Source organism: Phyllostomus discolor, chromosome 11 (assembly GCF_004126475.2).
Source record: "Phyllostomus discolor isolate MPI-MPIP mPhyDis1 chromosome 11, mPhyDis1.pri.v3, whole genome shotgun sequence".
NCBI classification, from domain to species: Eukaryota; Metazoa; Chordata; class Mammalia; order Chiroptera; family Phyllostomidae; genus Phyllostomus; species Phyllostomus discolor.
Window position 1 is genome coordinate 95055417 of NC_040913.2, and position 13897 is coordinate 95069313.

Sequence of the window (13897 nt, forward strand, 5' to 3'; positions counted from 1 at the left end):
GCCTGAAAGTTAGGAGAGGATCCACAGTGCCAAAGGAAAAATCCCATAAATGAATTTGGGCATGGCATCAACTTTAATTGACTGCCTCCTGTCATGTATCTGTTGCATAACAAGATGAACAAATGGGGTCTGGAACAAAATAAGGATTTGGGCTAACAGGCCCCCACACATACCCAAGTTTGGGTAGTCATGCCCCCCACACCCTGAAAGCTGGCACCACATCAACTTGTCAATCAATCTGTTATTTTTTTATTCCCATCCCACCTACTTTGTAAATCCTTGGAACAAAGGACTCTCTGTCTTGGCTCTCATGCCACCTGGGGGCTTGCCTGCCCTCCCTGACCCCTCCTCACCCCCCACCCCCACCCCTGCCCTGCCTTTCTCTGCTCTGCTGTGCCCTGAACTTCTTTCTGCCTTTCACCCCACCCCACCTGAGCTAGGCCCGTTGTCTTCCGTGGGAACAGATCACTAATAAAACTGATTGCACGCTAATAGGTTTGCTGACCTGTAATTCTTTATATGCGTCAGTACGAAGAACCAGGTCTCTCCCGCCAACAGTGGTCCATACCACACAGGATTTCTCCCAAGATTAAATGAGGTGTTGTGCAATTACAATAGTAGCAGCTACATGCTTTAACCTCTTACATGCTTTTAAGTTAGAAGTGGTCATGGACTGAAGCCAGCAGTTCCCCTGTGCTGGAACTGGAGCCCGACTGGGGGCATCATCTGGGTGCCTGGGTGTGCAGCTCCCCACAAGCAGCAGAGCCCCTGAGCTCCGGTCTTGCGCCTGAAAGTGAAGGTGTGTGCTGGAAAGGCTGTTGGAATGTTAAACGTGTAAATATGTCTTTCCATCTGTTCAGCAAACATTATTCTCCCTCAATCTTTCCTGCATGTTTTAGGCGGAGCGCTCATCTACATGTAAGAAGTTAGGCTACCAGTAATCCTGCTTATAGACATGTTTACCTTGATACAAACAACTCACCCTGGCCAGGAAGCTCAGTTGGTTAGAGCATCATCCTGTTACACCAAGGGTGCAGGTTTGATCCCCAGTCAGGGCACATACAGGAATCAACCAATGATGCCTCAGTAGGTGGGGCAACAAACTGATGTCCCTGTCTGTCTCTCTTCCCCCTCCCTCACCTTTTCACTCTCTTTAAAATTCACAAATAAAAATGTCTGAAACTACATACAACCCAGCACATTCTACTCAGGTATTTATCAGAGAAAAACCATGTCCACACAAAGCACACACAGGGTCTGGCAGAAGTGAGGCCTGCTTGAATGTGGCTGGTGCAGACGACAGCAAACCCATAAATACATGAAACAGAAAACTCTGTATATGATGGCATCTCACCAGTGCCCCGAAGGAGTGGTGGAGCTGTGGTCAGGGCGACGGGAGGGGAAGAGGGAAGCTGAACTCAGCATCAAGGCGCGTGTGAGCAGCTGCAGACAAGGGCCATGGGGGGCCGTGGGCGTGGGGGAAGCTGCCAGGACACTGCTCGCAGAAAGAAGAGGGGCCAGGCGGGTGGAGACGTTCCCACAGTGTTGTTTGCGCTGTTCTTTGCAAGGACGCTGAGCAGGGGCCGCCAAGTAAACTGAAACCACCCAAGAGCCTGGGAGGTTACGGGAGAACAAAGGTCCCAAAAGGAGGCCATAGTCCCAATCCCTCAATTCCAAGCAGAAGATGGAGACACATGCTGTAAGTATTTTATGGGAAGAACATTGGAGGTGTTAGCAAGAAGCATGTACAGGGAGATGCTTGGTTATCTAAGAGTGAGGGGAGAGTAAATGCCTTTCCAACTTTCATTTTGGTTGCAACCTAAGGTCAGAAATTATAGATAACAGTAAGTTTGTATGAGGTTTTTGTTTCAAAAGGGAAGAGACGTGGCAATTTAAAAATGAGTAGAAAGGATGAGATGTGGCTGGTAAGTGAGATTCGGTGTCCAGCTGATAATGGAGAGTTCCCGAGAGAGCAGGAGAGGGACACAACGAGGGAGGCTGGGTGTGTCCTGGAGTGGGAGGCCCTCCTGTTCAGGAGCAGTGGGAGGCTGTGAAGCAGCGAGTGAGGGGTGTTCGGGAGCTAGCACATCTGTGCGGCAGGCAGCGACCCCATCTGTGTGTAGAAAGCCACAGGAGGGGGTGAGGGTGTGCGCTTTGCCAAACTCACGGGGAGGCCTTGGAGCTCACTGGGTGCAGCAGGGAAAGGAAGTCACTGGGTGTGTGGGCACTTAAACCAGGAGCCATGTCCCAGTCCGGTGCTTTGTCCGACGCAGCCCTGGAATGGAGAGTAATCCAGAGTCGCTGGGATTGGCGTCTCCATGGGCAGAGGGGTTCGAGGGCCAGGTGGATGTGAGGATGGTGGGCCCCACTGAGCGTCAACTGGCGAGAGTAAATGTGGGTTAAATGGACAGTAAAAGAGGAATGTGGGGTGCAGTGGAGTCCAAATGTGTTGATGGACTACGGGTCCCCAGGTGGTAGGGGAACCTGGGCGTGGGGACCGATGCTGCGTACCAGAGGAATTGAAACTCCATTGAGCAGCTGTGCCGTTTTAGAGCCACGTGATTCTGCTCTGTAACTGAAGCCTTCTGAACCCGCTCTTCCTTGTTCAACAGGTAAGCGAACCCAGACCGCAGGGGTTGTCACGCGGACTGATAAAGCCTATTTGTGTTATTACATAACCTGCAAGCAGGGGGTCACATGCCATAAAAATGGGTTCTTTCCCTGGAATCCTGGCAGAAGGGAGCGAGTTGAACTGCTGTTGTTAAGACTAGCAGGACATGCACCTACCACACGCCCCGGGCCCAGGGGGTGGGCAACTGCCTCCAGTCCCCACCAGGGATGACCACAACTTGGCTCTCGAGCCTTGGTCCCATGGCCACTGGGCTCTGGCGCACTCTGGGGAGAGTGTGGGGCCGCTGCTGCCAGGCCAGGGGCAAGTTTCACTTGCTCAGCTGCCGGAAGAACAAATCAGGACAGCTCCGAGACCCAGCCTCGCACAGCACCCGCTGCTGCAGAGGGCCGGTGGGTGCAGCGCAGCCTGCATCCTGGGAGACGGGCTGAGTTCAAGCAAGTCACCATCTTTGCTGATTTTGATCTTTTGTGGCTGAGCCCAAATAGCCAGGGATTGGGAATTAAGGTCGTGCAAAGTGTAACTTGAAGTTCCTGAATACATGCAGATGTGGGAGAACAATTTCTGGAATTTTACGGACTTAGGAGGAAAATAGGATGGTATTTTTATGTACAGTCTTGACCAAGTGTTCAAAAATACCGGTCTTATTATTGTTCCTGTACCCGGGAATTGTGTGAAGCATTATAGCAGCTCCATGTTTGTGGTGTGCAGGTGGAAACAGACAGTGGTTATTCTTCCGCTCGAGTAAATGCTTCTCCCAGGTTGCTGGCATTTGGGTCCAGGTGTCATGAAAAGGCATTTTTATAAAACTGAAGTACAGTGAAGTCAAGTATATATAAAAGAATAGTCAAGGTTCCCTTTCAAACGCTCTCCATGTTCTCTACTATTTAGTGAGATGGGTGCCTCTGTCTGGCCAATCCAAGCCCGGTGCAAGGGCGGGGCAGCGTGCCAGAGGCGGGAGCCCGGACTGGCCTGACGCCCGTGGAACTCAGCTGCGATTAGGTTTTCCCTCGTGTCTCATGTTCCCAAAGCAGCCGGACAGAGCAGACGCGGAGCCCGGAGGGCCCCTTCCCAGTGGAGGCTGCGTCGGGGTGGAGCTGGCCGGGCTGTGTCCGCCGTCTGCGGCTGGGAGCCCGCCACGGAACGAGAGGTCAGCCAGCCTCACTCCAGCCCCCCTGTGCATGTCTCACCAAGTTCAAAGTCTCCCACCCAAGCAGTAACTTGATATACAGACTTTACCAGTGTCTGCTTTTTACTTTCCCGTTCACATCATCTCCCACGCCAGTCCCGTGAGGATGCGTGCTGCCTTCCGACACAGGGACTCAGGAGTGAATGTGCGTGATGGGCGCTGTTCACCCGGCCACAGCGACAAAGCCGCTGAACTGACCAGCCACGTCATGAAATAAATTGCGATGTGGCTTTGTTCGCCCACCACCAAACCCACGCAGGGCCGTTCTGAACGTCAGTCACTGGCAGCAACAGTGTGGAAGGAAAGGGGCCATGTGCTAAGCCTGAAAGCTCAGGGGGCCTGCAAGGCAGCCTTACAAACTCAGGGACCCAAAGCAGCCACAAAGGAGGGTCTGAAATTAAAACTTAATAACTAAAAGCAGTTTGTGGCAGGTAGTCACAGCCTAGGCTCTCTGGTAAATACCATTTTACCCTTTACCCTTCTTCATAGAGTAGCTTTTTCAGCAGATCATCTGCTAATCTTCCAGCAGCACGGCCCTCCTGGTCGTGGGTGTGTGCCACTCGCTGCTTGTTTCAGCAGCCACCAGGCCCAGAATATTCGGGCGCACACCAGGGCAGGGCGGGGCGTGGCTGAACAGTGTGCAGTTGCCGCAGGTCCAGGGCTGCTCTCCTGTGTGGTTCACTGCTTTGTTTAAAGGACAAATGATGAATCCCATGAGGTCTACACTGGTTACGTGCACAGAGTTTCTCTGACATGTGATTTCCCCATTTCCCCTCAGTCACTCATGGGTTAGATGAACTGAATCTTTATGTGGCTGAGAGGCCCCCGATTCTGCCTCCTGCCTGTGACTGCCATGGGGAGACACAGCAGGGGGCTTGGACAAGCACTTGCCCAGGGACCACCACCAGCTACCGAGGGTCTGACTCAAGCCAGTCGGCTGGACCCTCATTGTCAGTGTCCCCCACCTGCTCTCCACTCTCCCGCCTTAGTCCTGTCTAGTCCCTGCTGAGACCCAGGGATGGGCTGGCAGACTTCCATCCTCAGTTTGGATCCAGGTCTCACTGCCGGTGAGGAAAAGGCCCTGGTTCCTGCTGGGACCCCCGCCCAGGAGAAACCCCGCTGGCGGGGAACGGGGGTCAGACGGCGCAGTGCTAGCAGGAGCCTGGAGGAGGCTGGCACGCTGGCTGTGGCCGGGCCCGGGGTCGGGTCAGCCCCAGGTGGAATACGGAGCTGGTCGGAGCCTCGCCTCAGCGCAGTCAGGGGGCCCGTCACACAGCGCTCCAGAGTCCCTGCCACAGCACCCGCCACCACGTATGTGGTGAGAAGCCCCAGCCAGCAGCACCTCATGGTCAGGGTCAGAGCCCAGGTCCTGCCCCACCAGCGGCCTGCGGGCCCCACACAGCCAGCGCCCCGGCCCTGTGAGTCCACGCCCCCGGGCCAGCCTCTGACTTCTCCGTCTGGTTTGATTGACAGAACTGTGGACAAAGGCTCTCACATACCCATTCCACTTGCAGCTTGACTTCTACCAGGTCAGTCCACTGTCTAAAGACTTTGTCAGGGAAACGCTCCGCAAGTGGACTCTGTCCATTCTGAGTTAACTTCAGCTGGACAAAATACGGATGAATGAAGGCTCTTCCCGACTGATTACAAACATAGCTTTTGTTTTTCAATGTGTGAGCCCTCAAGAGTGTTTAGAGCTTTGAAGTATGGGCGGTGAGTCTTCCACATTTATAACCCTTATGGTGTGTGTCCTTCCGTGTTGTCTAAGATTAAAATACTTGCTGAAGGCCTTTCCGCACAGATAGCACCTGTATGGCTTCTCTCCGGTGTGAATCCGCTGATGCAGGGCGAAGTTGTAGCTTCTGTTGAAGGCCTTGCCACACAGGCTGCACTTGTACGGCTTCTCGCCAGTGTGAGTCCTCTCGTGTCGCCTGAGGACAGAAGAGTGGCTGAAGGCTTTCCCACACAGGTGACACCTGTACGGCTTCTCCCCGGTGTGTGTCCTCGCGTGTCGTTTCAGGACAGAAGAGTCAGCGAAGGCTTTCCAGCACGACCGACACTCATAGGGCTTCTCCCCGGTGTGTGTCCTCGCGTGTCGTCTGAGGACAGAAGAGTCGGAGAAGGCTTTTCCACACTGACGACACTCGTAGGGCTTCTCTCCGGTGTGAGTTCTCTCGTGTTTGCCAAGGTGGGAACGGTGGGTGAAGGCCTTCCCACACAGGTGACATTCGTGTGGCTTCTCCTGATTGTGAGTCCGCTCATGTTGTCTCAGGTAAGACACTTTACTGAAGGCTTTCCCACAGAGACGGCACGCATATGGTTTCTCCCCAAAGTGCGTCCTCTCGTGCTTCCTCATGTCAGAGCAGTGAGTGAAGGCCTTGCCACACAGGTGACACCCGTGCGGCTTCTCACGAGTGTGAATGACCTCATGTCGTCTAAGGTTGTAACTTTTACTGAAGGCTTTCCCACAGAGATGGCACGCATGTGGTTTCTCCCCAAAGTGCGTCCTCTCGTGCTTCCTGAGGTCAGAGCAGTGAGTGAAGGCCTTGCCACACAGGTGGCACCCGTGCAGCTTCTCTCCACTGTGAATCATCTCGTGTCTCCTGCGGTTCGCGGCATTACGGAAGGCTTTCCCACACACGTGACACGCGAAGGCCTTCTCTCCACCCTGGGCTCTGCGGTGCTGTCTGGTGGCACAGCGTCTAGTCAAAGCGCTCCCACCCTGACACTCGTGTGGCTTACTCCTCGCACCTCCTGGTTTATCCTGATCAAAGTGACTGACCACTCTTCTAAATTCTTGGATGGTGTGGGGTTTCTCTCCATTGCGAGGTATCATACATGGAGTCAATGTTAAGATTGTAGTAAAATTTTCTCCCAGATCATTACATTCAAAAGGATCTTCTTCGGTAGGAAATCTCTGCTTTTTGAAAAAAAAAATGAGACACTGTTAGAGGTTTAGCGGCATTTATTCATCCCTTCACACATTTCTCTACACATACACTGCATTCTGGAGTGATCGTTCTGTGGCAGCCCCAGGTAAAACTGTTCCCATCCCTCATATAAACGTGGGCATTACTCTCCCACGTACAGAAGGGTTTTCTCTCTTGTGGCATCCCAGCAGCAGCAGCAGCTGTGTGATTAATTTTTACATGTTAGGTTTCAAAGAGTGGTTGAACCAGGGTTATACCACTGCATATCAGATCTCAGGTTATAGTTTTGACTTCAGGTTAAATTTCTTCCCTAAAACCAAACTAACCAAAGCTTTCTCGTGCAAGAGCCCGTGGTCCCAACTGCAATCAGTCAGGTCACTATGCCAAGTGTACGACTTGCTCACCTCCCAGGGCTGTACTTGGAAGGATAGGATCACCCACACTGAACTTACCATGGCCCTGACTAGGGACATGTCCTTCCTGTGGAAACGTTGAGTGGATGTCCTTTCTTGTTTTTTAAAATCATCTTCCCTGTCTGAAATAACTGGGAAAAAAATAGACCTGCGTTATGAGGATTACAATGGTGAAGAGACCCAATGCCCATTGCAGTATGTTTCACACGTTAACACGTGAACAGGAAAGAATGTCAAAGTAGGGAATGCTTTAAGAAGAAACACATTGCATACATCAACAATTGACATTCTCTGAGGTAGAATTTGAGAAGAATGAAATGAATGGCAACTTGGGGAGGAAGAGAGAAAATTTTTGTTGAATAGGTCCATGAAAAAGGACATTTTGTGAATTAAAAAAATAAAAAACATCACTGTTATTGGCAAGTCAGGGACACAATGGGCAGTTTCATGAACAGCAAAACAAGACAGTCCCCAGACAACGAAGTGCAGAGTGACCGCAGGCAAGTTACATTCTTCACCCCCGACCTCGTCCTCAGCAGCGTCTGCTCCGTCCCCCTCACAGTCCTCCTTAAGGGCAGCCACGTCCTTGCGGGCCGCACGCCCTCACCCATGTCCCAGGGGACAGAGGCTTGCTGGGCAGAGCCCAGGCCACACCTGTGGTCCAGGCAGGCCCGGGCCTCGGCAACAGCTGGGTGCTGCTCAGCGTGCACACAGCTTGCTCCCTTTCCCCAGGTCTGCACCAGGCACCTCCAGAGGAGGTGGTCGTGACACCAACTCTGAAGCCAGCGGGCCCCAGTCCACACACTGGATGCTGCACTTGGACTCAGGGTGCTGAGACTGTCGTCTTTGGAAACCATGTCATGAAAAGAGAACAGGCAGCAAACTAGTCAAGGTGCAGAGGTCACATGTCACCATGTAGTTGAAGAGCTCAGAGCAGGTGGTGGTGGTCTCTGCCGCAGTAGCTGTTTGTAGTGGGCTTTCTCAGCAGAGACGACGGGGACATGGGTGGCCAAAGGGAGGTGCACTCTGGGACGGGGCACCAGGCTGGTGTGGATGCTGTGAGGTCAGCGCTCAGGGCTCCACCAGACCCCAGGGCTGGCTGAAAAGACGGTTACGGTTAGCGCAGGCTGGGTGCTCACTGCTGAGGCTTCTACGATACATGTCGTTGTTGTCAGCCGTGAAAGCACAGTCAGAGTGCTCCGGGTGGTGTGGGAGGTGAGGAGGGGGTCACAGGGCTCAGCGACAAGTGTGAAACTTGGCGGGGGACGGGGAAAGGTGAATAGAGAACTCCTGTGAGGACATGAATATAACCGTCCCCAAAACCAAGACAACGAGAGAACTTAAATAGAAGTTAATACCTGCAAATTTGAAGAATTTGTCTCCTATGTTTAAAAAACATGACTGAACTGAAAGATCTTCATTTACTCATGTGCAGAGCCCACTCCCTCCCCAACCAGGTGCTCCTCCCCCCGAGGCCCCGCGCAGGGTGCTCACCTGGACTCTGGCCTTGCAGCGCACCTGTCCCGTCTCTTGACAGTTGCTCTCCCTCCTTCCACTGGGAAATCACATCGGATTTGTGGAGCCAACTGCCTGCTTACAGGAAAATGACACCTGGATTTTGTTCTGTGCTGGTAACAGTACATGACCATCAACACAGGGTCAAGTCACAAGAAAGAGGAAGTTCACCATGGAGGTCAGCTTACGGAAGATTGTATCAAAAACAGAATGGACAGTTCTCCTCCAGCAAAAACATGGCTCTTGAACTTTTGCTCCAAAAGCTCTTAAGGACCTATCATGCTGATGCCCATGCCCAAGTTCAAAGACAGACTGCAGAATCATCAATATTTTCACTCAGTGAGAAAATACAAGTTTTCACAGTATTTGACTATTATAGCCAAAAAAATCCAATAAATACATCTACCAGAAAAAAAAATCTAAATTCTATGTGGAAAACAAAATGCACTGTTATTTTTAATACTGTGTACTGGTCTGACCTCAGTCCCCGCAGCAAAACAGTAATTAAAAGAAATCGACGCATTCACTTGCCCATCAAGAACAGCGAGTGGTGAGAGACTCACCGGTCGAGAGCAGGTGGCTGATGCTCTCCAGCATCACGTCAGTGAACAGCCTCCTCTGGGACGCATCCAGCAGGGCCCACTCTTCCCGGGTGAAGTTGACGGCCACGTCCTCGAAGGACACCGCTTCCTGAGGCAGTGTGGACGCCGCTTCAGACAGGGTTGTGCCCACCCACCTCTGGGGAGGATGGCGCGGGCGGGCGACAGCCCTGTGCAGGTGGCGGCGGAGTGTGCCGACGGGTCTGACAGTGTTTTGGGTCTAGTCAGGTTGTTCTCCTCGCTCACCTGGACACCTGACTCTGAGGGACACCCACAGAGACGTGCCCACTGCAAACACACAGAACTCCATTGTGAAGAAATATCATACGAGGTGTGGTGTGATGTGACCTGGATCCCGGCAAATGGGCAATCGTGACTGCAAATCACGATTATGAAATCTGCACCTGAAAGTTTGTGATTAGAACACTCTTCTCCACCAACGTCAAGGAGACCTACAGTCTCATCACAAGGAACGTAGCGTCCACTGTCAGCTGCTTTTTACCAGGACTACGGCAGACTGTCCACCTTTGTCACCTGTCCCCTCATCAAAGAGCTCATTTAACAGCTGTGAATGTTTAAAGGTCCAGTGAGCACGTGGAAAGTGACAACCATCTAGCAAACACGGTTAAAGACAAGCTCTGTGCTTATTATGCAGTGAAGGACAGAAGACGCTGAGGCGTGTCCGGAACTCTGCAGCACTGGACACGGAGCACAGAGGACATGGGATCGGCACGCACAGCCTGCCATCACCTCAGACTCCGACGCTCGCTGCGAAGTGTGGAGATAGGGCCCGGCAGCACCAGCCGGAGACTCTGGGACCCCTGTGCTGGAGGACGGGCAGGCTGTGGTCCGCCCGAGGCCTGAGCCCCCTCTCGTGCAACTGTCCTGGGACCCTGAACACCAGTTGCCCTCGCCCCTTTCGTCGCCTCACCCCGCACCCCCGAAGCCTTGACTGTTCTGGCCTCTTCGGTTCATCGGAAGCTCCCACAAGGCGCCAAGTGTCACTCTGCCTCCTGCACTGCTCCTGAGTCACAGCCAAAATGAAGGACATAGCCCTCCGTGTGCATTACTTCCACTCAATCAAGTTTGGTGAAAGGGGAATTCCAAAAAAAGCAAATTCATGATTTGGGACATAAGAATAATGAGAATTTTAGTTTTCCTTTTTAGATTTCAAAAAGCACAAACATATTCTACCAAAACTCGAGGAGGTTTGGCACTGGACCAAATCAAGGAACGAGTTCTCGCTGTGTACCTCCCCCAGCCCCGGCCAGCACCCCCAGCACCCCCAGCACCCCAATACCTGTGACACGGGGTGGACTGAGCTCACCCGTGGAAACATCCGCCTCCCTTCCCAGCTATAATATTTTGCTCCTTCCTCAATTCTGAGGCCATCACAATTAATAATATGGTTAGTGTGTAACTTTCTTGTTTTGTGAACGATGCCATGGATTAGACGGGGAAAGTGAAAGCTTTCTCATCTGTGCTGTGAACACACACACGTTGACAGAGGCTGGGGCATCCTAGTTGCCAGGAAAGAGACCACCGCGGGACCTGTCTGTGCCTCAACATGAGCATCCCAGAGTGCTGGGGAAGCCACGCTGAGAGGCAGGTGCTGGAAAAGTCTCCCGAGTGCACGCAGGACACCAGTGCCGGCAGGAGAAACACACGCGCTCTGGCTGTAGCTGAGATGCACTCTCAGTGGTAAGAGTGATAATCACCTCACCTGCGACTCCATGTCACCAGCTCAGCTGCCAACCGTCCTCTGGGTCTTCACCACACAGGTTGCAAAGCTGGGGAAGGAGAGGGAAGCCATGAGACCTCACCATCTACAGTTTCCAGACCCAGCTGTCCGGGAGCCCGAGTGCCTCCCTAGCCCAGCTGACAGCGACAGGCAGCATGGACTGAGACGCAGTGGGAAGCCCTCGCCCCCCAGGGTCAGGAGGCTGAGGACCGATGCTCCGAAGATGCTCCGCACGCCTTCGCCTTAGAGAAGCTGAGGGCTGCAGGGCTGCATGCCCACAGACCCACGATGCCCAGGATTCTCGACTCACTCTCGATCCCTGATTCATGCCACACATGCCTCTACCTCCAGCCGCCACGGAGAAACCGCTCAGGTTCCATCTTCGTAGCTTGCTCACAAGCAATGTCTCTCCTACTCCGTGCAGCAGCCTGGTCCCTCAGTGCAGCCCTACTACTCCTGCCGCCGGCCCCCGCGCACGCTTGTCCCGGACAGTCCGTCTTCTCCAGGTGAGGTTCCCCGGAACACCGAGCCCTCCGCCTGACCTTCAGGTTTGTTCTGCACGAAGATGGTTATGAACCAAGGGAACTGGGAATACTTTTCATGATAGGGTTCTTCAATTCAGTGACTTATTCCATTCAGAGGAACGGCATCCACCTTGCACATGTACCCCTGAAGGTCCCTTGCGTCAGAGACCGGCGTGTGTGGGTCACAGAACGACTCTCCCGTTCAGCGTCCTCATGGGGCAGTGGGCGTGGAGGACGTGGAAGGAAGGCATCGTGGGAGGAAGTTCGGTTGTTCCGTCTGATGTTTTAGAAAAGCGGCAGCTGCAATCCTGCCCTTACCAGTCATTGTTAGCAGCAATTTCCCCAATTTCATTATTTATTTCAGTGTGTGTGTGTGAGACAGCATGTATAAATTATGTAAATGCTCCCTTAAACCATCAATAATTGTGTATTTCACAAATGACAATAATGAGTCATAACAGAATTAGGTTTAATTCACCCATTTGTGACTTGTAACGGTAAAGTTTTAGTAAATGTAACTCTATGCTTAAAGAGTTACATATATTTGCTTCCTGATTCCTCGGAATAAACCTGCTGATTATGGCTCATTTATAAATTTAACAGATGACGTTATCTGAGGTTCAGAACTTCGGTAATGTGACAAAATCAAATGCATGCAAGCACAGAAATGCATGCAAGCACATGTTAGAAAGTGACATAGGTATAGTTTGAATTCGTCTCTGCCTCCTGAGTTCAAATTCTTCCAAGATTGCATACCATACCCAGACTTTACCTAGAATCATACCTTTAACCTTAAAATTCAGAGGCTCCACTCGGTTTTTGCGACGTAGTCTCCTTCTTGCCTTTTCACAGAAAATCTCTCCCTACGCCCATGGTCCATGGCACAGGGGACCACAGCATTGCCCCCGCCCACCTCCTCCCCTCTACTGCCCGGCTCCCGGTTTCAGCGGGTGTCGGCCGAGGTGAGCATGATCTCCGACGTGCACCTGGCCATCAGCCACGTCTGCCGAAGAAGACCCTCCTCACCAGGGCGTCTCCGAAGAGCTGTCTGCCCCACGACTGCGGCTGAGCCAGAGCAACCGGCCTCGGGTCCCATCTTGGGCACTGACGCCTCTCCCCTGCCCCCAACACTTCTGTCTGTGTGCCTCTGAGCTCACACATTCTCGCACTCCCTCACTTTCAACAGATGACACAGTTCCTGCCAAGCAGACATACCATGTGAGTTTAACATCCAAAAATGTGCAAACGTTCCTGCATTTTTGTCTACAAATATACATGCAGGTATATTTATTCGCACGCACATGCATACATGTACATGTATGAAGTTCTGGCTGAAGTACAGCGAACCACGTGAGTCGGTGGATGAGAATCTCTCTGCAGTTTGTGTGTGTGTGTGGGGGGTGCGTCTTGCAGGAACTTGTTACATTATGAAGCCCACCGGCTCCTGACCCAGTCCCCCACCCCCCAGGGCAGGAACCTGCAGAGAAGTCTGCTCCCTGCAGCCACGTGGAAGCCATGTCTCACTGGGACACGTGTGCTGGGACAGTTTAAAGTCCCCTACAGCTAGACACGCAGTGACTCTGTCCTAGACAGTTACGAGGCCAGACAAACACCATCACGTGGATGAAACGCCACTTTCGTGGGCCACTCCTGTCAGCTTCCAAGCGCTCCCTTCCATGGCAAAGCACTGATACTTCGGGTCAGAGGCACAGCTTCCCGTCGTCAGCCTCAGACGGGCTGCACAGTCAGGTGAAGCGCGCTGCACCTCGTCCCACGCCGCTCCTGACTTCTCAGGCAGTCCCCGCACGATTCACGCCGGCCGACGGCACGTGCAGACCTGGTTCCGTGCGAGCCGGGTCCCAGAGACCGGTCTGTCTGCCCTAGGGCGGGAGCGCGAGGGACTGGCTCTGGAAGCAGGAGAGGACAGCGGGCAGGCCAGGGCGGGAGGGAAACGGACCGCACAGGGCACTGGAGACGGTCACGGGTCCGTGCGCACGAACAGCAGCGTATCCGGAGCAGGAGCCAGAGGAGCCGACGGAGGGCCGACTGTCTGCCGGGGCAGAGCCGCTGCCGAGCCTTCCGCCCCCTTCGCCGCTGCTCTGAGGTCCCTTCTCGGGGCTCCGGGTTCAGAACGCGCCATCCGGGTCTTCCCGCCGCTCCGCCCCGCCCACGCCCCCTACCGGTCACTCTCCCACTCGCCCTGCGCCCACGGCACCCACCCTCCGCGCCGCCCGTGGAACCGCCCTCGCCCTCCCTCGCTCCCCCGCCAGCCCCAGCCGCTCCTCCTTTGTCCCCATCCTCTCGCCACAGGCCGACCTGCGCGGGGACGGAGTCAAGGGGCCCTCTGCCCTCCCGGG

The 13897-nt window shown here is 53.5% G+C and overlaps 1 protein-coding gene across 2 annotated transcripts; it reads right to left on the reverse strand.

Moving 5' to 3' along the window:
- Positions 1–2636: 2636 nt before the first annotated feature.
- Positions 2637–13651, reverse strand: ZNF596 (zinc finger protein 596). 2 transcript variants are annotated; one of them, XM_028526256.2, is made up of 5 exons: positions 10999–13651; positions 9240–9366; positions 8656–8751; positions 7201–7292; positions 2637–6738 (listed from the first exon to the last, which is right to left on the reverse strand). In XM_028526256.2, exons 1-5 carry the CDS (start codon positions 11008–11010, stop codon positions 5500–5502), a joined length of 1566 nt encoding a protein of 521 aa, XP_028382057.1. In that variant the 5' UTR covers positions 11011–13651; the 3' UTR covers positions 2637–5499. The 2 variants fall into 2 exon arrangements, with proteins under 2 accessions (XP_028382057.1, XP_035867699.1); XM_036011806.1 differs by lacking the exons at positions 8656–8751; positions 9240–9366; positions 10999–13651 and having other exon boundaries at positions 2637–6735; positions 7201–8552.
- Positions 13652–13897: the final 246 nt, after the last annotated feature.